Source organism: Sinocyclocheilus grahami, unplaced genomic scaffold (genome assembly GCF_001515645.1).
Source record: "Sinocyclocheilus grahami isolate Dianchi unplaced genomic scaffold, SAMN03320097.WGS_v1.1 scaffold117.1, whole genome shotgun sequence".
Classification (NCBI taxonomy): domain Eukaryota; kingdom Metazoa; phylum Chordata; class Actinopteri; order Cypriniformes; family Cyprinidae; genus Sinocyclocheilus; species Sinocyclocheilus grahami.
Window position 1 is genome coordinate 1,091,731 of NW_015505296.1, and position 24,824 is coordinate 1,116,554.

The 24,824-nt window shown below is 37.5% G+C and overlaps 1 protein-coding gene across 1 annotated transcript in view; it reads right to left on the reverse strand.

Moving 5' to 3' along the window:
• The window catches only part of LOC107589535 (calcium-activated potassium channel subunit alpha-1-like), a 287,488-nt gene that overhangs the window by 186,309 nt on the left and 76,355 nt on the right, over positions 1 to 24,824 (reverse strand). Inside the window, 1 exon segment of the mRNA XM_016278007.1 lies at positions 17,080 to 17,238. Coding sequence (XP_016133493.1) covers positions 17,080 to 17,238 — 159 coding nt within the window.

Genomic DNA, 24,824 nt, shown 5'->3' on the forward strand with positions numbered 1-24,824 from the left:
TGTGTGTGTGTGTGTGTGTGTGTGTGTGTGTGATGGGGCTACAGCTGGGTGGCCCTGAGATGTGTTTCTTCTCTTCTGACCTTTCAAAGTATCAAATGGAAAAGAGGCTAATCTATTCCAGTATGGCTGCCACAGGCTTCAGCTCTGTTCAGAAGGATTGGGAGTGATGGTCTAATGAATCGAGGAATAAATGGTGGAGTATGAGTCACAGCTTCATAATTACGACAGCTCATAATGAGAGGGGCATGGAAATCATTAATATGTACAAATTGAGACAAAAAAGCAGTGCTAAAGTTAGCTGACTGAAACTAATGAAGACGACTAACACATCAAAAGTAAGCAACACAGGAGATTGAGTTCCACAAAACCATATCTCTCCCTACATATACAAACAATGTTGTATATATCTTGAATGTATGACTATATAAAATGATAGATGGTGGATTGATGGATGGATAATGATTGACAGGGTTATAACATCTATATGAGGCAGTCATATGAAGTTATTTTTGAGTGTGTAATCCTTCCTCTCACATGAACTGCTTTAAACTGACACTACACTCCAGAGTCTCAAACCGTTCCAAATCCCATCCTGCCTGCTTTCATCATGCCGTAATCCACAGCGGACGTGTCTCTACTCCAATGTCCACAGATATTATTACTCGGCATCATGCTTTCATGGACAGAAAGTAGTTAGTAAGTAGTTTCGTGTGATAAAAGAGAGGCTTGTGAATTATTTTTGTATATATTACATCATAACTTATAATGTTTTGATTGGTATAATGTCAAAGTATAGTGCACACCTAGTGCTACTGCAGTATGGGCTTACATTTCTGCCATAATTCTGCGCGCGAAATATCATATTTTGAGCGCACAAAAGTGCATTTTGCACGTGCGCGATCTGAGTTTGTGGAGAAAATGTTCGTTTTGCAAAGAAAAAAGTATTTCGAGCGCACGGAAATCAATTTTGTATTTAAAATAAGTTTTTGGATGTGTGCAGACCTTCTCTTTTGCGCGTGCAACGTTTCACGTGAATTAATTGAAATAATTGTGAATATTTTTGTCTGCTAATTTAGCATACAAAGATGTAATGAAATGTAATGAAACGAGCAAAGCACAGAGGAAAATAAAGAACCCCTTTAGATACTGAATGAGGTGCATTCAAAAAAAGTCAACTACAAATACACTGATAAAAAAAATAGATTTTTCGATTTGAAGTGATGCTTGCTGTTTCATTGTAATTATTTGTGAAATTTAGTAGCAATTTCTAAGTAAAAATGGTTTCAAAGTAAATCCTACACCAAATCTTTTTAATTGTAGATAGGTTTTAATTATTATTATTATTATTATTATTATTATTGTTGTTAATTTTGGATAAAACTTGCTGTGGTTTAACAAGATTCCACAGCTATGCTACATAAAAGTGATTAAATTACAACAAAATAAATTACAACACATTAAATTAGTACAACAACGATCGCTAATAAAATACTAGCAATAATTATAATTCTTAATAATAATAAATATAAGAATACTACTATATGAATTCATTAAATAGACATTTAATACAGCTATTATTATTATTCAATCTTATTGTTAATCCAAAATAACATGAGTGGTTTTGTGAGAATGAGAATGGCAACCCTCAAGTTTAGTAAATTAATGACAGACTTGGTTCAGACCCTGACATTTCTTAGGATGTCATTTGTGAGTCCAGAAATGATGCTGGCCCATTTGAGAAGCTCCAGACCCAGAGCAACTGCAGCACAGGGCTGTAACTGACCACACCCCATCTCTTCTGTCTCCAAACACAAACAACAATTCATCATGGAGAACAGGGTTGAGATCATTGCAGGATTGAATTCCTATCGATTGTTCTGACGAATGATGGCGATACAAATGAATACGGAGAGTTTCTCGCATCACGGTCGAAGCAGAACACTTTGAAGTGTCACTGCGTATGGTTAGCAGTAGCAGCAAAGTCTGAAGAGGTTATTTCATCCTATGTCACTCTAAACACAGGGAATTGTGGCAAACATTGGGAACAGAGGATGGGTTTTATTTCTTGAGTACTGAATCTCCTCACTGGGGAAAGCAGAATGATTTGTGTTTGCTCGCTGTGAGTGGTGTTATGCACAAGGCGTGACTGTGCTCTCTGGAGGGGTGTTATTTCTGTGGTGGGTGTTAGGAGCTCCATTCCTCTCATCCCTCCATCTCAAACGAGATTTTTCCTTCAGCCTGTAAAATTGTTCTGCAGGAGAAACAAATGAGTATTGAATTATGCTAACCTGATCCTGTCTGAGTGCCGTCTTTGAAAACAAAGTGAAATGTTTTTCCCAACCTGGCCCTGGATAACGTAGCTCTCCATTTTATAAACAATTTAAAAAAAATTAATTAGCAGTCATTCTCATCAATTGTTTCAAAAAGTTTCAATTGTTGCAAGGCAGCAAAATAAAAGGTTAAAGTGTTTTTGTAAGTTTAGGTTCCAAGCTTTGACTCGGAGTAAATAAAATGTTGCCATAGAGCTTCATTACTCTTATGCCACTTGGAAGTTTTTTAAAGCTTTGTATAAAAATTTAACACACAAATTAACAAACACAACACCTTTGCAGAGATGTAAAAGAGGAAGACCAACTGATTCAGCATGTACTGTAAATAATAAAAACAAATCTAAATGAATACGCAAATACAATGATGTCATGTTGAAATGAGCATTTGGAAAACATTCCATTATGATCAATGGCAATAAATTAATTAATAAATCAACTTAAGCCACCTTTCCATCTCAGACATTCATGCATGTTTGGCGAATTCTGTCCGCTAGTAGCTGTTTTATGGAACTTTCAAGTTGGTTGTGAAGCAACAGATTCACCATGGTAAATGGTGCATGAATACACGTACGAATATATCCACACAAAACAAATGACCGTCAATATGTCGAAAAGAAAATCATAGTATGTTTTTAATCAACAAGTATTATGATTAGTTAATCAACATAAGTATTTCAGACCTACAGTCTGGCCGCAAAAGTTTAAATATTTCAACACATCCAAAACTCAAATTGGACTACCATCAATCCATCCATCATAGGCTACCATCTGATAAGACTGTTTTATTGCTCAAAAGTATGTGGAAAGATGCTATGTGCAATGGAACAGACCCTGTGAAGGATAGACACAGGCCTATAGAACGGACCTTTCCACAACATAGATTCATAGACAAACCTCTCTCTGAAATAACATACATATTTAATGTTAATATTAATGCTCCTGTGGCTCAGTGGTAGAGCATTGCGTTAGCATTGCAAAAGGTTGTGGGTTCGATTCCCAGTGAACACACATACTGGTAAAAAAAATGTATAGCCTGAATGCGCACTAAGTCGCATTGGATAAAAGTGTCTGCTAAATGCATAAATTATAATTATTATTAAATTACATATTTCAGCACATTGTGTCTACTATTCACTTGAGACATGTATAATCATGTATCCTATGTAATCATATGTTCTTTTATAGTGTTTTGCCTCTATATTAAACCTTGAATGAATGTTCTATTATTACTTAATTAACCAAGATCGCACATATGCCGTGCTTGGTATCTATGAGCTCCAAATTACGCTTCCTATTTGTTAATTTACAATACATTTGGCTAACTCTGTGCACATTAGTATTATAAGAATCTTGAAGATTCTACTCTTGACCAGCCAATCCAGTTTCAAATGCAAAACACCATGCTAGAGACAAAGGATTGTAAAATTTCCCTCCAAAGCTACCGTTCCTCAGTGGCTCACTCAAATCTTGAGGGTGTGACATAGTCACCCTTTATAGATAGGGTTGGGTATCATTTTTTTTTTCTTTGATACCGGTGCCAAACCGATACTTTTAAAATGGTTCTAGTGCCTAAACCGATACTTATTACAAAATAAATAAATAAAAATTCCCCCCAAAAATTACAGATCGGCCATTAGCACTATAAACACATGATGTCTGTTTCATTCATACTGGACGCCAGAGGGCGCCCTCACACAGAAAATCCACATATCTAGTCACAGACTCTCATGACTCATGACCCTCCAGGAAATCCCTTATATGGACAAAGGCATGGCTATTATATCTGTAACTGAGTAAACAGAAAATATAAAAACAATGTTAAAACAAAGACAATATACACTTGACTGCGACAATATAGTTTATCTGTGTTATTTAAGCCATCTCTGGTATTTTCATAATAATTAAGTATATTTATAATAGGGTGACCATATTTTAGTTTTCCAAAAAAAGGACAGTAGGGGGCGGGGTTTCACCTAACAGTATATGTAGAAAGGTTTTTTTTTTGTTTGTTTGCTTATTTTGTTTTTATAATAAATAAAAAGAAAACAAGTAGAAAGAATAGAGAAAGAATAGAGAATGCTAGTGTTAGAGGCTCTTTTTTCTTTATAAATAAAACAAGTAGTCAGAATAGAGAGTGCAAATGTTAGAGGGTCAAGTTTTTTAATAAAAAAAAACAAGCAGATTAAATCAGAAGTAGCATTAGAATAGAGAGTGCTAGAGTTAGAGGGTCAAATGAAGATGAAAGAGATGTGTTTTCAGCTGTTTCTTGAACACATTAAGGACTCAGCTGCTTGAAATGAGCTGGGCAGGTCATTCCACCAGAAGGGAACAGTTAATGTAAAAGTCCATGAAAGTTTCATCATAGGTAGAATGCAAAATGTTTCAATACAAGCATTTCAGTCAAATTTAATTTATGCAATATTTCAAACCCATGGCAACAGTTTAAAAGTATCCCAATTCTGTGGAAAAAAAACGTGGACTTGGCAACCCTGCATCCAACAAGAGCTACCGGAGTCAGCTTTGACTGATCACAGGTCGAGAATAAGGAGAGATGACTGACAAGACCATGCTGGAGTATTTGCATATGGAACATATTTTCTGCCTCATTCTGTGACAAGAAGCCTCATCAGATAACAAAAGGAAACATTTGACTGGTGTTGTGGAGTAAAAAGGTTATAATTTTCTCTTTTGTTGGACCACAGATTTAGAAATGTGAATACAAGGTTTAGCTTCAGGAATTTTAATTTAAGCATGTTTAGCTTAGTTAACGGAAGGCTACCTGCTGCCATCAGAGCAAGTACTGCATTCACGCGCTCCTCGAATGAGTTCACGTGCATTTTCTCAGTCGGGAAATTATTTTTCACGTGCGATGCCAGTAATGATGCTTCTTACGTCCGTTTTGGAGAACCAGAGGACAAAGATTTTAATCGATCGCGCAGGCATGGCACCGAAATGAGGCACGGAAATCTGCATTCGGATTCGGTTCTAGTACATACCAGTTACATAGGTACCGGTGCCATTTTGGTACCGGGTTTCGGTACCCAACCCTATTTATAGATCACTGATCACCAGATCAGGGCGGTTCTTCTAGATTCAGGAATTCCAGGAGAAGATACTGAGCTAAGAGTCTTCAAAAACCCACCCTAAGCTTGTGCCAGTCGAGACGTGCAAGTATCAAACTTAGTTTTATTAACTGATACATTAAGTATCATTTGCACCTTTTTACAATGCACCTTTTGCACCTTTTTACATGCAGATTTTTGCTACATGCTCTGAGTAGTATTGTACAGTAAGAAAGTTATTTTCCTTAACCAGAAAATTAACGTTCTTAGAATTCACAGACAATTGACACCGAGATGTCAAGTAAATACTTATAGCGGATATAAAAATGTATAATTAATTATAACTAGTTAAAATTAATTATTAATATTTCCTCTTTGAGCTTATTCTCTACATGAGTATATTTTAGTGTTTGTATACAAATCAAAGCAAATGTCAACCTTCCATATTACTAACTCTTAGGTATATTTTACAGCATTAGTTGAGAGATTTAGTTTTTCCTTGAGAAAATTTGCCATGTCTTGTTCCTGATATACAGTATATCCAAAATAATCAATATTGAATCGAATTGAATCAAGATCGGAATCAAATTGCAAGCTTGTGAAGGATAATCGAATCAAATTGTGAAATTTGTGTGAAAACCCAGCCCTACTTCATGTCCCAAATATGTTCAAATATGCAAAAGATGCTGGAAAACTGAAAGAATCTGCAGGAGCTGGAGGATTTTTTTTCAAAAACAGTGCTCAGTTTAACTGTTCAGAACAAACTAGGGACTCATGAACAACCATCTCAAAACAAACAACAAAACCGTCATGGATCATTCAGGTAACCACACACAGTATTAAGAACCAAAGTTTCCCAAACTTTTAAATGGGGTAATTTTTATAATTTCAACTATTTTTTTTTCTTGTGGACTAATTGTAAACATCTTATGTGTTAAATATTTTACTCAGGACAGTACTAAATAAAAAATAACATGCATTTTGTATGATCTCTATTATTTTGTTAAAATTATTCACATGTTCACAGATTCTGCAAGGGGTTCCAAAACTTTCGCATGCCATTGTAGTCTAACTGGAGTCCTAAGTTATTGGTAAGGTTTGATATTTAGGGTTACGTGTTTAAAATAACCCCTCAATATGAGAGAGGTCTACCAATACTTGCTCCCATGCAAACACTGTAAAATATGGCCTATTATATTAAAGAATAATGAGGACAGAATATACGGCTCTGCCTTAATTAGTATGAAAAATGTAACCGAACTACAGGTGGGTGGAAATGTGTTTTATGTGGCAGATAATTACAGGGCAAATTCTCAATGTCACGCTTCCCATGGGATTAATGGCGGTGTCATTATTGTTGTTGTTTTGACTCATTTCTTCCTGCAATGACAGCTGTTGCCCCCATTGATAAGTTTACTGGCAGCAAAAGATTAACTCCAAATTAGAAATGCCCTCCACGGGAAATCATAATTATGAATCCAGACGCACTCCATCTCTGCCAGACTCCCGCTACGGAGCCGTATGGGTGTGCAGACTGAATCTGAAAAGACGCTCAAAGTCCAGCAATAGAGCCGGTGGCTGTGGTCAAAGCCATGTTTGGTAAGTCTGCTGGGTGTATATGTGCAGGGGTCAGAGGCTCAGGGGTCATTAGGGGGCTGATGACTGACACAGCACATTCCTTTGTTTCTCTCTCCCATGCAACGTAGTGGTGAAAGTCTGCTTCCCCGCACAGGTGCTCGCATACTTAGACCTGTTCCCAATGGGAGGCTGGAGACGTGTACAAAACACAGGTCACATGGCCTATCTGCACCTGTTAGGACATCTTGAACTGGCTCACAGACAATAAGCGAACTGAGGGATTGGCATTTCTGTCTACCCGAATGCTTGACAAATAAATCAGCCGAGTAATACTCCAGTTCTAGAAGCCGGGGGTTCCATTGCTGCCAATGTTTCATTGTTGGTCAGTGTAATAAAGGAGGTTTTTGGACAGTTAAAGCAAAATTAATAATGCATGTCATTTTTGATACCAAAAATGTCAATGTCACTGCATTAGAAACAAAATAACAAAGCAAGTGTCATCTACAAATAAGTGACACAAGACATTTTCTAATTTGATGTGATTTGCAATTACTTTCTACCAATTGGCATCAAGGTGATTTTTAATTAAAGTATGAACTCCGTTCCCCTCAAGTTCACACAGATGACCTAGCACAAATATTGTAAATGTCACTTGGTTGGATGGTTGTATCTAATGCAAAGACATCCATATATTTTTAAAGCATGTTCAGACACCATCTGCGCTCTGTTGATTCAATAGTGATTTTTAAGCATGGTTGCTGTCCTGGTCTGAAAAGATACGCTACCGTTCAAAAGTTTGGGTTTTGTTTTTTGGAGAGAAATTGATACTTTTATGCAGTATGGGTCTATTGATTTGATCAAAAGAGACAGTAAAGACCACCCCTGCACAATAATTATGCGTTTTTCACTTCCAGCCTTCATCAACAATTATATATTGGTTATAAGTGATTAAATACAAGATTAATAGTAATTATTAAGATTGATGTTGTTTGGAATTGGTAAAATGGGCTTGGAAAAAATATAATCAGAATATCAACTTGCATAACAATTACACATGCACTGTATTTTTCCTCTTCTGCTGTTGTGGTAATGCAAGGAATGTTGTGATTGGTTGTCAAGACAGCCAATCAGAATTTAGCAGCCTTGTCTCTGATTGGCTGGAATTATGGTATATTGTAATGCTGGGTTGTGTTGAGCACGCGAGCTGTTGGCATTTAGAGAGCACTGAGGGCGGGCATCAAGGGAGCAAGCTAGTGAAACATTGCACGTGCAAAAGAGAAGGTCTGCCCACATCCAAAAACTTATTTTAAATGCAAAATTGATTTTAGTGTGCTCAAAATACCTTCTTCTTTGCGAGACAAACATTTTCTCTACAAAACTCAGATCACGGGTGTGCAAAATGCACTTTTGGGAGCTCAAAATATGATCTTTCGCACGGAGAATTGTGGCAGAGATCTAACCCCTAAGACAGCCACCTAACCAGTAAGAAAAGGCATGAAATGGCTCATTAGGGAGCTGTTGCTAAGCTTCAATTAACGAAATCCCATCTTCTGCCATTAAAAGACAAAAAGCCGAACTGGTCTCCGATCAGCGGCTGCCGAGTCTTTGTTATTCCGGTCCCTGCCACCCCCACACACACACACACAGAGAGAGAGATAAATCACATTTACAGACCAAGCCTACTGCTATGTAATCAGTTATGACAAAACCAAATTCTTGTTTAGGTGTCTGATGAAGTTTTAGTGCGATGGATGAGATGAGGCAGATATATGACATGCTGCATGAGCCATCTGGGAGCCCAGCGTGTTGCTGAACACCACGACGGAAGAAGAAAAGAGACAAATACAAAAGAGTGGCTGCTTTTCAAGCGTACAGGAACATTCATCTAGAATATTAATCCTGCCAACACCACAAAGGTTATTACTAAGTATCGCTGACTGATGTGGCACCCATATATTGACCAATGATGCATGATGTGCTGCTATTATGAAGGTGAAATGTTGAATGAGGATTTTCATCTGTTGTCCATCATTTACATAAGACTGCACATGTCAAAGATAAAAGAAGGACACTCATTTAGCCAACCATAATTCAGCTCTTCCTGAGGAGACACGACTAAACTGCAGTAGGTGGATTGTGATAGATCTCTTAATTAAATGATTCCCTTCTGGAAACACCTGACATCTTAGCACCCTCAAAGTCATCAGGCAACCCTAATGAACAATATGAGGGCACGCGCTTGAGGTTTCATTTTCACAATGTCACCCCACACAATACATTACCTACGTGCCAGACAGGTGCTTGTCACCCTCATCTTTCTTGTCATTTACCCTGTGACCAGAGTGCTCGGAAGATAATTTTCTTGTTTTCACAGAGGATCCAAACCGCCTGCCAGTTCTGCACATCAGAATGACAGAGCCAAGCTAAACTGCTGTTGCCATGGTTACCAGCCAGGCTCAGCGTCCACGGATGCTCATTGCGATTTTAAGCTGCAAAAAGAACTCTGATAGAGGGCATGAGTCCATATATCCACCCACATAGAGACACACACGCACATTCGCACGTTGCACATTCACACGTTATACATACATATATATAATTAACAGGACCGAAAAGTCATGTAAATCGTTTGCATATAATAATTAATTAATAACTTCACTCGTTAAATTCAAGTTAAATTCAAGTTAAATTCATAGCGTCTAACCTGATTAAGGTGTGAAAAGAGAAAAGAAAAGAAAAGAAAAGGATTATGAGATTAAAGGCTGTAAAGACATGAAATAAGTGAGCAGTGGATGCAGGGAGAGTCTTGGCCCATGAAATATTGTGAGTTGATTTACGGGTGTGATGAAGCGCTCCAGCTGGACCTTATTTGGTGGTATAAAACTTACGATACAGTCACAGCCCTGACACAACACTGCCACTATTACAGTATGTTCCTGCTCAACAGACCTTCCGTGGAAGAGTGTTCTCTTAAAGAAAGGGCCAGGAGAAGGCCACAGGAGGAGCACAAACCGCACACCTTCACATGCACATCATTCTAAACACTTCATAAGTCACAAATCAGACTGAATAAACTTTCAATGCACTCTGTCACTTAAGGGGGTCGCACACCGGACGAGAAGAGCTGCGCCCCGTCTAGGACAATTCGAGGTATCGTACACCAGGCGTGCACATTCTATACGCGCAAGCTCAATTTCGAATCAAGTTCTGAGCTGCAAGATGGGTGAGGTTTAACTTCATTTATTATTATTATTTTAAATATATTATTTTAATTGATAATAGCAGAGTTTTGAACATTAATCAGTGAAAAAAATCTGTGTTATGATAAGTCTGTTATTGTTTTGTTGTATCTGTTGTCTAGGCAACTATGTTACATAGGCCAATACTGTAATATTTTGCGTATGTAAAAATGTCTCAAGAGAAAAATAAAAGATTAAAAGGACTACGTTTATTATACATTTAATTCTATATGTTTACATTTTATTCAAGCTGTAAAACTAATGTATGTAGTATTTTGAAGAAGTGGTATCTTGCTGTAAATATGACAAATATGATGTTATTTAATATAAAACTATGCAGATAGCACTCTGTGGCGCGGCAGTAATTTGAACAGCGTCCTGAGTCGTAGCTGGGCGCCACAGAGAGACGCCGAATGGCGCTGCCAGTGTGCACACTCTCATAGAAAACAATATGTTCGAATTTTAAAGACGTGGCACGGCGCTGCGCTTCTCGTCCGGTGTGTGACCCCCTTTAGTCTCTTCCCAAACTCACATTATGGAACAACTAGCTGGGATATGGAAGCATGCAAACAAGTGCAGCTCCATCTGTAAATAAGGAAGTGAAGGCACAGAGAGCTCAGTTTCAAGGTAATGCTGATTGTACGACTGACGGGTACACATTGTATGCATTGCTACAGTGTCTCTAAGCATCAGTCTATAGGTGAATTCCAGCCAGGCTATCACTTTCCATCATTCACCGCAAGGAAATATGATCCACTGACACATCCAACCCATTAAGTTGTTTGGACTAAACTCAATAGCTTAGATGGAGCCATGGGAATAACATTCATTTATATCTGTGGGGTCCAAATAAAAGATCCACTTAATTTGTATTTCACTTTGCTTTGCGCAAATACATCACAGTATTTGGCTCTACCTGCTGGAATGCAACTGAACTGAAGATTATAACTAGCCAGTAAAGCAATGAACACTATCTCTGTCCAGATTACTGAAATAATCAATTACAAGTTCCAACACCAATGTGACCAATGTCACTCATGCTGCAGCTATATTGACTACATTGTTGAGAATTTAGAGATGTTCACACTGACAGCAATTTGCAATGACAAAGCAACTTGATTCAATAGGAGTTAAGTAAAAATGTATAATAATATAAAAAAACATATGGTAGTGAACAAAGTAATTTGTTGACTAGATGCTGCAAATCTGACCCAAGTGTTTAATGTCACGACTGTTTAATGTCTTACCAGTGTTTCCCCTAGGTTTACGGCTTTAAATTGTTTAAGGAAACTTAAACAATTTAACATCACTTTATTAAACGTTTAACAAATATTACGTTTAGGGCCCTATGAAATGTTTTATTTGTCCAACCTTATGTTTTATTGTAACCAAATTCTGTTTTAGCATGTCTAATTTGAAAGCATAAAACAAGTTTCATTTATTCTTACAATGGCCTTATGATTTTTTTGCTCAGAAATTCTGTGTTGTGTATTTACATTTTGTTTTAAGGCATAAAACATTCATTTAATCTTAATCATTTAAGTAATGAAAATTAAACAAATTAAATTTTTTGGAAAATAAAGGTCATTTAATATTACAATTAAAACATTGAAGAAATATTGAATGCTTATTCCTTAAAAATAAGGTTTTAATCATTTTAGTAGTAGTAGTAGCAGTCTGTTATGTACATTCTACTCAACAATAGTAATATATTTCTGCCAATGCCCTCAAGTTAAACCGAACTTTTATTTTGACAGTTGCCGTGAATACCATTACATTTTTGTGTGTGTGTATGACATGATGATAGTTTTACTAAAATGAAACGGTCAAATGTTCGTGAAGTGACTCTCAGAGCAGTTCTGGAGATGTTGTTCATGTATTTATGTCTTCATTAGTGAGACGGCAGAGGTTAATATCACCGGAAGCATCACAGGCGTTTTAGTACGAGTACTACACAAAACCGCGCGTCTGCGCCATTCATTAACACAGAGACACGCAGAATTCATATTTAAATATGAATCGGAGTGGGCTTACTTGTGTTTGTGTTTGTGTGTGTGTGTGTGTGTGTGTGTGTGTGTGTGTGTGGGCGTGCGCATCGGGCAGAACTCTGCTGTGCGTGATGCAGAGAGCGCGACCATAACGTAGCGACTGAAATGACATGCCGTCGTATAAATAAGATAAATAACATAAGGCTATTTAGTTTGCTTAATGAAAGAACAAGGTATAGACATGTTCTATACCTTGCCACCCCCCTAAAATAATGGCAGGGGAAACACTGCTTACCATGAAAACACTATATAGGAGGTTCTCTGAGTTTAGCTGCATATTTTACTTGGAAAAAATAAATAAATAAAAATCTCTAGCCACATCAGGCTTTTATTGACCAGCCACTGTGGTTAATGAAGTTAATTTCATAGTCTGCTGATTACAGTTAGACACTAGTCAAGTAGGAAAGTCTAATGGCAACCGCAGCACTGCGAACATCCATCAGTGATTTAATTGCTGTCAGTGTGAACGGCCCATTACAGATCAGCCATGCACTAAAAGAGAAACACTAGACTAGACTGGTCTACTAAGAGCCCTGCTTCCCAATCTGGTCATGTACAGTGGCCACCCCACCTGAAAGATGAGATGCAGAACTGGAAGAAAAATATTCAAGTCACAATAAATGAAGGACATGCTACTGGTGCATGAGGTTAAAGCTTTCAGAAATGCAGACACACCAGAGTATAAAACCACAAAGCAAAACTGATTTCATCCATAATTTGCTGAAGGACATAAATTTAGGACTGCTCTCATTTGCATAACGTTCCCAAAATAAAATGATCTTCATTATGCGGTAAATTGACTCAATTGTTCATAGCTAATTGACCTGTCCGTGTCTAGCACTAACAACTGCGATGACGAGTGCCACCCACACAAGTTCCCATTCAGTATTACTGCACTCCCAAAAGCCCTTTATTGCATGAGGCATGCTAATAAGACCACATTTAACAAAACACCCGTACATCATCTGGGTATAATCTTGACCTCTAGAGTCAGATGTACAGTGCACAGCATAAATGAGTACACCCCCTCTGAATAAATATAAAAGATGTATTTTCTTAATGATCACTAATATAATTCATGGAAAGATGGCAAAATTGAAACATAGTAAACATATACTTAATAAAAACAACAAAATATATGCCAATATTTTCTGTAAGATAAGTAAATCAGCCAATTTTGTTTAAATGAAGGATTGCAGAAATTAGTGCACCCTAGATTTAACTCAGAAAATATTCTAGAAAATATAAAGTATAATATTCTAGTACTTAATATGTCCTCCAGAACTTAAAGTATACTGCTCTGACTCTTCTTGTACAAGCTCATGACAAATTTTCACATCTGTCCTGTTTAACTCCTGGAGGACGACCTCCTTAAATGCTCTGGTCTTTAATGGGGAGTGTTGCTCAGCTCGTCTCTACAGAATCTCTCACAGCAGCTCAAGAGTGTTAAGATTGAGTGAAATACATGTCCACTAAAGGATTGTCACTTCTGCAGGCTGCGTCATACTCTGTGAGATAAAGTGTCACTCTTTTCATAGCTTTTGCCGGCTCTGAGACACTTGCATGTTATGGGAATGAGGGGAGGGTAGCATCTTCAGTTTCAGGTTTTTGTATTACATCACACTGTGGTGTGTGAATTCATGCCAGCATTGATAAAGTAGAACTCCCTCACACCTTCAGCACTCATACATCCCTATTGAAGAGCTTTACTACCACTGAACGTAACTGTGGGTACCAAGCACTTCTCACTGTACTCCTCCTCTAGCAACACCAGAACATTTTGGATGCTTTTGGATCCGAAATGATTGACTTGGTCTCTTGAGACCAGAGTATGGATTCCCAGAAGTCTCTATTTTGTAAATATGGGCCCTGGAAGAGGTTAAATTAGTTTATTTTGCTTTGGCTACAGTAGATAATTCTAGTGGTGACAACAACCATGCATGTCACTTTTGCATGCTGCGTCATACTCTGTGAGATAACGTGTCACTCTTTTCACAGCTTTTGCCGGCTCTGAGACACTTGCATGTTATTTCTCCTGCTCTTTTTCAAGCAAAAATTCACTCATCACTAAAAAAAAAAACTTAAAGTGAAGACCTCATTATTTCAGGAGCCTTATCACAAGTCCATAGTTTTTGAATGTTGGTGCTACTTCTGCTATATTTTCACACTTAAAACAATAATTTGGTATTCCTCTCGTACCGTTGTCCTCTTTTGTGCTAAGAAATATGTCACCTGACAGTTCTCTCCCAAGTGGTTCCACTGCTGCCAGCATTAAGTCTGAGTATGATTCAGTGGGCTACATAACACTTTTAATTGTCAGGAAATTAATTGTCTTTAAAAGTTTTGGTTCAATATACTTACCTGTCGATCAAAAATAGCCTTAAACCTATTCCATATTTTTTTTTTTTTTTTTTTTAGTAACATTCAGGAGGGTGTACTCATTTTTGCAACACAACATTTTATCGCTTTGATAAGAAAATCTTATTTTGCTGAATAATTTTGGCATTTTTCTTTGGTAATTGATCAAGCAGGCTTGTTGGAACATTTACATCTCCAAAGAACCCTAACATGTCTTCTAAGTAAAGAGTAATTGCCGAATTTGTTAAGTTTTAATTACAAACACAATAGAACAAATAGATATAAAATAAACTTTAAATTTATTCAGCTACAGTAGGCTTATTTAACATGTAGTAAGAAATATTACAGAAATTGAATAAAGTGTTTTAATGAAACACTGAATAATCTTCAGTCAAGTGCAGAGAGTGATTAACATTAATAATGACAGACAGCAGCAGGTAAATAAGGGTGCCGTCCCTTTAAGACCAACTGCACGGATCCAATATACTGAAACACATCGTGATTTCACCGGTTTCTTTTTATTTAACACATAACTGATGTAAGGTCCACGCACTTGGCCCAAGGAAGTTATCCAGTGGTGGATGAAGGTCACTTGCGTGTTCGGTCTTTTCAGCGTGCAGAGTATTCAGTTTAGGTTTAACTCAAGTCTGACTCCATTTTAGTATGACCTCGAATTTAGGTTGAAAGGCAAATTGGTTGTTTGTCGGTCTCTAATTATTCTGACATTTGATTATTCTAGTTAACTCTTTACTTTGTATTTTACTCGTTCATTAGGAATCTACGTCGCTTAAACTCGCCAGTTTGACCCTTAATCAGAGGTTTGTGGCTAATACTATTTAATATGCTTTAAATAGTAGGTCTGTTTAGCCCCCTACAGTTACCCATGTAATACTCAGACATTAATCAGCCGTTCTGCTAGACCCTCTGCCTAGCCCCCGATAGTTAAAATAACTCCGTACAACTTAATTAACACTCCAAATATTAATCAGCGGTTCTACTAGACCCTCTGCCTAGCCCCCGATAGTTAATATAACTCTGTACAACTTAATTAACACTGAAATCATATACATGGTTAACGCAACTGAGTACTGATGTGCCCATGCTCCATCTAACCTGAGATTTAGTATGCACGTATCCCTGGTCGCAGATTTGCGGAAACATACGCCTTCACTTAATCAACTTGAGAAAATAATTTCAGAGTACGTCAGAATGAGTCAAATGTAACAATTTATTATCAGTCAGGTAAATATGTATTATGCCAATTATCTACATAGCCAATTCAAAGAAATCAAATCAATACGATACATCAAATTATCATAAACAAATCTAAGAGTAAGATGCATACCTGACCTTTTAGAAAAATACATAGTGTGAAGTGTGTGGACACACTTCTTACTACGGGCTCTCTGGCTACAGAATCGCCCTGACCCTTTTGCTGCAATCCTTTAAATACAAAACCAAGATAAAACATCCCCCAAGTGGAGGCATGTACAAACAATTGGTATCTGGGTGGCTAGTTTACACCTCAATGGGAAACAGAAGGTAATTTACATGGAATGACTCTCTACGGTAATCAAAATATCTCTTAACTCTATGGATCTGTAGTCTATTTTTGTAAGATTAAGACCATTGTACCACTCACCCTGACACTATTCAAATGAAACCAAACATGACTGTAAATCTTATTTGCATTCATATAGAACATTATACTATTGACCATTCTGAGTGAATCCAGTGGAGGGAGCAGATGAAAAGGCACTGATGCATGGGGTGTCTTGATGCACCTCTGTGGGGTGTCTTGAAGATGCCAGTGTATTGTCTGTTTCTCAGGAGATCAAAGTATCTGAGTTTCTTTTATCCTTACACTGACTATGTTTACTCCACACAATGGCATTTTGACATAATTGTGTGCGTATTTGACCATTCAAGCATGAAAGAGATCTGTTTTCTGATCATGCACGTCCCAAATTCTTGATCGCATGCGGTCTGAGAGAGGCGCTTTCTGAGTGTGTGCTTCGTGTGTGTCAGTCAGCACAAGCACCACATTGAGTTATTTTTCACTGCTTGTTGCACTTAACTCTACCAAGTGCGCCCCACTCTTTATTTTCTCATCCATGCATGTTTCCGTATCACTCAAATGTGTATACGACTTTTAAGTACTATTATGTTACGCAGATATATGACTTTTAAGTACTATTATGTTACGCAGATATATTTGTATACCGCGGAATACACGATATAGCAAAATCTGTTGATATATACCGTCATACCGCCCAGTCCTAATCAGCAGTGTGCTAACTGTGTCACAGCATGTGACAAATGTTTTATGAGATGTCAGTTCCAAGTAATCAGTGAGAAAACATAATTTTTAGTCAAAATGAATATATGAGGATCACATGCTCTGGAGGGATGTTTGTGGGCATCTGGTGATGTTGCTGTGGGTGTATGTGTGTAGCCATCTCACCAGAACTCTGCCGGTAAGGGTCTGTGCTGAGATCATGACCCCCGCCCAGTCTTTGACTGAGGTCATCCAGCCCACCTCACTGGCTGGGGCCTCCTCTTTATCGTTCTTCGTTGGACCATCAGCCTGACTGTTCATAGGGTTATTCACCTTCTGTGCCTCCCGGGAAAAATAAAAGCACACATAGAGCAAAGTAAGCAACGGGATAGTTTTTGGATACTCACAAACATGCTGTTAGAAACAGTCAATCAATCATACAAACTATGGCTGATATATTGAATATTTGCATAGCATTTGTAAGAATTTTGCTAGTAATATAAAAATTTTGCAACATTATAAATCTTTTGATGGCTTAGATGAGCTTTTTATTCCAATGAACTCAAAATCATTCAAATTCAAAATAATTTGCATAACTAAAAAAAGAATAAATAGAAGTCTTACAACGCATTTCATATTTTGACATTTTATTAAACAAAATGCAGGTAACTATTGATGTCTATTATTGTGTTTTTACTTGTCTTGTTATTGGATACTGGTATTTATGTTGGTGCATATAAAAAAATATATTTTAAGGTGACATAGGCCTACTTACAGTGTACATTGTTATTGCTATAGGGTTTAGGTTTTAGGTTTAGGGTTATTTGTAATAAAATATTACAAATATTTTAAATAATAATTATATAATAATAATAATAATAATAAAACATTTTTGTTTTAATTTAACAAACATGCTTTATTTTGCTTTATCTAGATTTTGTCAAAATGACGGTACCTTTAGCTTAGTGTGAAAAATTCAGATCAAATGCATAAGTATCAAAATAAATATTTGCTACAATTTCAAACAAATATGGAGACTTAATTTTCCAGATGACCCAGCCTTAATAAAAACCCAGGACACTTAGGGTGTTTTCACACCTGTAGATCGATTGCTTTGCTCCGAAACAGGGATTCAAATGATTACAATGTTGCTTTTTATTCTTGGTGCGGTTCGCTTCACACAGCAAAGTTTCTAAATGGACCAAATTTGTTAATACAAGTCACCTGCGCGTTAACTGTTCTCTCATTGGTCAAAGTTCCACGGTTTATTTTCCGGGATTCCACTGAGCTGTCACAGCTGTCATCTGTCAGAATGGAACAATATCAGCTTTGCGGGCTTATTGTTGGGTTTTTTGTAGCTGTCGTTAATAATAATTTATCATTTTGAGCAGGAGTCCAGGATTGATTGGGAAAACATTTTTAAAATGCACCTACTACAAAGAAGAGTAATAAGACGGCATTATAAAACAAAAAAGTGTGCTTTAATTTTTGAATGGCAAAGACGTGCTCACCCACAGACATTCACAGGTTCATTTTGAGGTATTAGCAAAACAACAAAGCTAATGCTTTTCACGGAACTTACGTAATTACCCATTATACATTGTGATATAGCCTGGTTCGTTGGTCCGTTGGATCGGATTGCTTTCTCACTACAACCGAACCGCTCCAGAGTTCGTTTTCAATCGAGCCGAGACCACCTCGTTCAGGCGATCTCGGACCGATTGTTTTGGCGCGGATCTGAGTGCGATTGCCGTGTTCACATATGCCCAAACGAACCGTGCTAAGGGGGGAAACGCGCCAGGTTCCGAAACAACGAGCCATGTGTGAAAACACCCTTAATGATTAATTATGGCCAGAGCACCACGGTGTGAGGACCCTATTGGAATTGCTCTGTTTCTTCTTCTTCTCCAAAATGAATCACATTTTTTGAGGTCCTAAACATGCTCGAAATCTCATGAAACTGCACACACACCAGAAGTGGTGAAAATGTACGTCTGATATAGGTTTTAAAAGTGGGTGTGGCAAAATGGCACCTATACACTCTATATACAACTATACATCAAAGAAGTGCCCCTCGACACATGTAACGTCCCGATACCTACAAAAAAGTATCTTGGAGCAAAATCCGAAACACAACAGGACGTCAGTTATTTCTAATTTAATTCTAATTTTTGCCATTTTCAAGCATTTTATTTTAACAAACTCCTCCTAAAGATTTAATCAGATCAACGCCAAATTTGGTCAGTGTAATCTAAAGCCTTTTGTGAAGTTAAATTGCGAAGATCTTGAGTTTTTGTTGTAGGGCGTGTCCGTGGCGGCCTGACAAATTTCGATGTTTCGCCTTGAAACAGGAAGTTGTTATAACTCAGGCATACAATGTCCAATCTGCCCCAAACTTCACATGTTTGATTAGAGTCTTGTCCTAAAGACATCCCCATGCCCATATTCAGTTATAGTCATAGCGCCACCAGCTGGCAACAGGAACTGACATGTTTTACGCTGTAACAAACTCCTCCTAGAGATTTAACGACATAAACATTATATTTGGTCAGTCTAATCTAAAGCCCTTTGAGATGTTAAATTGCAAAGATCTTGAGTTTTCGCTAAAGGGCGTGTCCGTGGTAGCCTGACAAAGTTCGAAGTTTCGCCATGGAAAAGGAAGTCGTTTTACCTCAGCCATACAATGTCCGATCTGCCCCAAACTTCACACGTTCGATAACAATCCTGGCCTGAACACATCTAAAGACCAATATCCCATTATAATCACAGTGCCACCTGCTTTAGTTGAACTAAAACATGCAGTGTCCAATCTGCCCCCAAACTTGACATGTTTAGTAAGAGTCCTGGCCTGAAGACATCTACATGCCAAAATTCAGTTATAATCATAGCGCCACCAGCTGGCAGCAAGAAGTTTGGTGAATATAAATGACATATAAATGACATACTCCTCTTATATTTACCACTTTAAATGCATGCTGCCCACCATTCACTGTTTTCCAAAAGCCATCGGTTGGAGGTGGCTCTGGGTGTGAGGGCCCTTTCAACGCTGCTTGCAGCTTTAATTTAATTTGTTATTTTAAACTTTAAAAAAGGTAACAGCAGTGATGAATTCACTGTGGATTTGGTAATTTTGGAGTTCAGTGTCAGAAACTGCATTCATAACACACTATTTTTGCCTGTTTCTACAGCTCGACTCATGCTTTGACAGGCTGAGACCTACATCACATTAGACATCAAACTCGCTGTCGGGTTTCTGACAGCTGGAAGAGGCCTGAGAGGAAGCAGCGAGGAGAGGTGTTCTTTGAGGCCCAGCAAGAGAGCATCTCTCAGACTGCCTGACGCACACAGTACGGCTGGCGGTGTGTAGGCCAAGGCAAGGACAGCTATGATTCACAGGCTCAGGGAGTCGCTGTGAGATTCTGGGGTTACATCCGCAGGCCTAGGCAACACTTCAGTCGGGTGGGAGGATGAAAATACAGTCATCATGCGCTCAGTGGTGCAGCCTGATGCTTTAGAAGCTTCGCTGGAGGAATAGCTTATATTCCACAGCGGGGTTGGCAGAGAACTAACAGACTTGGGCTATGATGCATAAATAACAGCAGGTAATACTCTAATTTCTGCACAACACTCTTTTGAACATCTCTGTCTGCTCAGTGGGATCATGTGCTGGAACAGAATATCAGTCTGATGTTAAAAGCTGTCTATTGGCAACAAAAACAAGGAATGTTATCCAGTTTATCCCAATGAAAATGGAATAGAGATGATAATATGGCTAGTGATTGACTGATACATAACCAAGGCAAATTAACTGATAGAAATGTCACCTCTCCACTGTGTGAACTCCAAAATCTACCAACAACTCTGTCAACACATAAGCAATTCTGCTATCAGTGTATAAACTGTTAATTCTTGTAAATCTCAGTCAGTAAATTATTTTGTCATGTACATTAGCATATCTAAATATTAAGCATCACAACTGTTTTCAGTATTGATAATAATAATAAATGTTTTCTGAGCAGCCAATCATCATATTAGAAAGATTTTTGAAGGATCATGTGACACTGAAGACTGGAGTAATGATGCTGAAAATGCAGCTTTGCAGTCACAGGAAAAAGTTACATTTTAAAATATAATTGTAATATTTCACAATATTTGTGTTTTTACAGTATTTTTAATCTAATGGTGAGCAAAGGTGACTCAAACATTTTCTAATCTTACCAACCCCAAACTTTTCAACAGTATTGTTTAGGGCTGCATGATAAATCGAAATGGAATCGAAATTCGACAGAAGCTGTGATTGTCATGCGTATATTTCAGTGAAACACGGTTCTGTAATCAGCAGTAAATCTCCATCCAAAGGCCAGAGGGCGCTCTCGCGCTGAAACTCCAAATATGCCTCGCAGAAGAAACCCAGGAAATGCCTATGGCGGTAGCTGGATAAACAGAAGATTGAACTGCTTTTATTGATTCAACGTGACTAATAAACACACGATTATGACAATATATGGTTTATCGGAGTTATTATTATTATAATTTTCATTAAAATAAAGTATATTTATAATGCAATGCCTTTATCACTGCTTAAATACTATGAAATATGTTGTGTGCCTTATTCTGTGTAAGAAGCCACATCATCTCACAGAAGGATTTATTTCAAACACTCGACTGACGTTATGCGTCAAATAAAAATATGAGTAAAAATATGTTATGAAATGTGGTATTTTCACATGCTTTCAGATGGAGCAGCATTTACTTCACAGAGCCGTAGATCACTGAGAAGCTATGCAAACAGCTGTCATTATCGCGAACGATTTCTTCGATTTCATAATCGTGCAATAAAATCGTCTGCGATTTTTTTGCGTAACTTGTCAGTGAACTACGGCTCTGTGTAGTAAATGCTGCTCCATCTGAAAGCATGTGATATTTTTACACAAAGCAAAAGGTAATAATTTTATTTTAATTTATAATTTATGCATTTAGCAGACGCTTTTACCCAAAGCGACTTACAGTGCATTAAGGCTATACATTTTTTACCAGTATGTGTGTAAAAGGTCTATAATAAAGGTTAAATGTGTCGCATTCTCTTGAATGTGACACATAATTACACCTTAAGAAGTAGGATGTAGGATCATCTGACAGAGTCTTTAAAGAGATTTTAAGAGCTTACAGGAGGCTTAAATGACAGAGATGTCTTAGATTCAGTCCATAACACTGGCCTGGCTATGGGTGTTAGGTCAGACATAAGGACATGAACACATCCCTAGAGGAAGTGTATCACTGTGGTGTTGCCACAGAGGATGCTAAGCTGTGATGGAAAGATATATGGTTCAGATGAAATCAAATTTAATTTAAAAGTCTCAGGAGGAGAGAAACACTTCTGTCAACAAGCGGGAAGAACAAAACACACATGCATCAGTGATATTAAACTAAACTCCAGGATAAATTAAAATCACTGAGCATTAATCACTGAGCACTCACTTGTTACAGGTGCTGCTAGCAGAAAAGGTTTTAAGATCCAAGAAAATGGAAGGCCAATTTTGGATCATAAGTATAGCTAACATACTGAAACCATGAATGGAAAAAGCTACCCAATAAAAGGTGCAAGGTGTGAGTGTCATCCCAGGACAGATATGTAGCCTGTCTTCAGGGTGTGGCATCCAGTGAGGCAGTAAAGACCATATATCAGAGACCGGCATGAAGGTTTTTGAAGCGACTGGCACCACAGGAGATCCAGACATGACCAGATGGCTCCAGAAGTTGACTACCAGCCCAGGCATACTGAGCAAAGGTTACATAGTCTTCAGAAAGCTGAAGACTAATATATATATATATATATATATATACAGTGGGTACGGAAAGTATTCAGACCCCCTTAAATTTTTCACTCTTTGTTATATTGCAGCCATTTGCTAAAATCATTTAAGTTCATTTTTTTTCCTCATTAATGTACACACAGCACCCCATATTGACAGAAAAACACAGAATTGTTGACATTTTTGCAGATTTATTAAAAAAGAAAATTTTTTTTTTTAAGTGTAGCACAATCACAATATTTGACTTAATTTCTTCACTTGCAAAAGAGTTTATTTTGGTGAAAGCAGGTCCTCTTTCAAATCTAATAAAATGCTGTCATCATCTGCCTACAAAAAAAGAGTTTGAAATTATGTGAATGTGAAAAAGCATGACTGGCACAGCAGGGCTCTACAGTGCGACCATTTCAGTCGCATTTGTGACTGAAAACTACTGCGTGCGACTATAAAATATTTTTTAGTAGCACCAGTGCGACTGACCCGATCATCATCATACTTGTGATTGCGCTCAGGGGAGCTTCAAATAATTCTACGTGTTTTTGCAGCGTTGAGTAATGTATCACAGACATATCTCACGAATCCTTTCATAAGCAAAGTGAGAGATTCATTGCACAGTGTAGAGAGCTTCATTAATTATAAATGTGAGATCGAGATTAACTAAGACGAGTGCCAGCTTTTAATGATTTTTAAAGGAGTTTGTAAATGTGATACTGATTTAATACAATACAATTCAATAAACAAGTTAATATTAAGTGACTTACATTGTCTGACTATAACACTATTGTCTGATTTTGCTCTTGTTCGTCGTCGAAAATAGTTTAAAACAAAGTCACAGCTCAGCCGCTGCGCATCTCCATTCAAACACAGAGGTGTTTCGTTTATGAATGAACGTTTTTTTTTTTTAAATGAATCTAGTGAGTCAGTGATTCATGATTATACATTCATAAAGACAGTCACTTGATTCATTCCTGAATGAATCAGCTGTTCGAACGAATCAATTGAATGAATGATTCAGTGATAAAAATCAGTGGCTTACCGCCACCTGCTGGCAGTTTGTTTCATTTTAAAAGTATATTTTCAGTTATTCAAATCATTTAATATTTCTATATTCAAAATGTTACATTTAAAACATTATCATCATCGTGAATTTATGGATTTAATTGCACTCATTCCACTTCTGAGCCTCATTAAATGTCTGAAAGTACACCAAGCCACTTGTGTGTTCTTCTGTGCCACCTCTACAAATTAATTTTGTTAATACTGATTTAATTTGATTGGTAACTTATATTTCTTATTCTATTTGTTCTTATTCTGTCGTTTTAATTTTTTTTAAGAATTTGACAAAAGATGACATACAGGTGCATCTCAATAAATTAGAATGTTGTGGAAAAGTTAATTTCAGTAATTCAACTCAAATTGTGAAACTTGTGTATTAAATAAATTCAATGCACACAGACTGAAGTAGTTTAAGTCTTTGGTTCTTTTAATTGTGATGATTTTGGATCACATTTAATAAAAACCCACCAATTCACTATCTCAACAAATTAGAATATGGTGACATGCCAATCAGCTAATCAACTCAAAACACCTGCAAAGGTTTCCTGAGCCTTCAAAATGTTCTCTCAGTTTGGTTCACTAGGCTACACAATCATGGGGAAGACTGCTGATCTGATAGTTGTCCAGAAGACAATCATTGACACCCTTCACAAGGAGGGTAAGCCACAAACATGCATTGCCAAAGAAGCTGGCTGTTCACAGAGTGCTGTATCCAAGCATGTTAACAGAAAGTTGAGTGGAAGGAAAAAGTGTGGAAGAAAAAGATTCCCAACCAACCAAGAGATCCGCAGCCTTATGAGGATTGTCAAGCAAAATCGATTCAAGAATTTGAGTGAACTTCACAAGGAATGGACTGAGGCTGGGGTCAAGGCATCAAGAGCCACCACACACAGACATGTCAAGGAATTTGGCTACAGGTGTCGTATTCCTCTTGTTAAGTCTAAAGTTAGAGGAGTCAAATATCAATGGGAAGGCTACTTTTTGATAACATTTTGGATAATTGATTAGAAGGTGCTCCTAAAATTTTGAACGTGCTCCTAAATTTTTTAAGTTAGGAGCACAAGT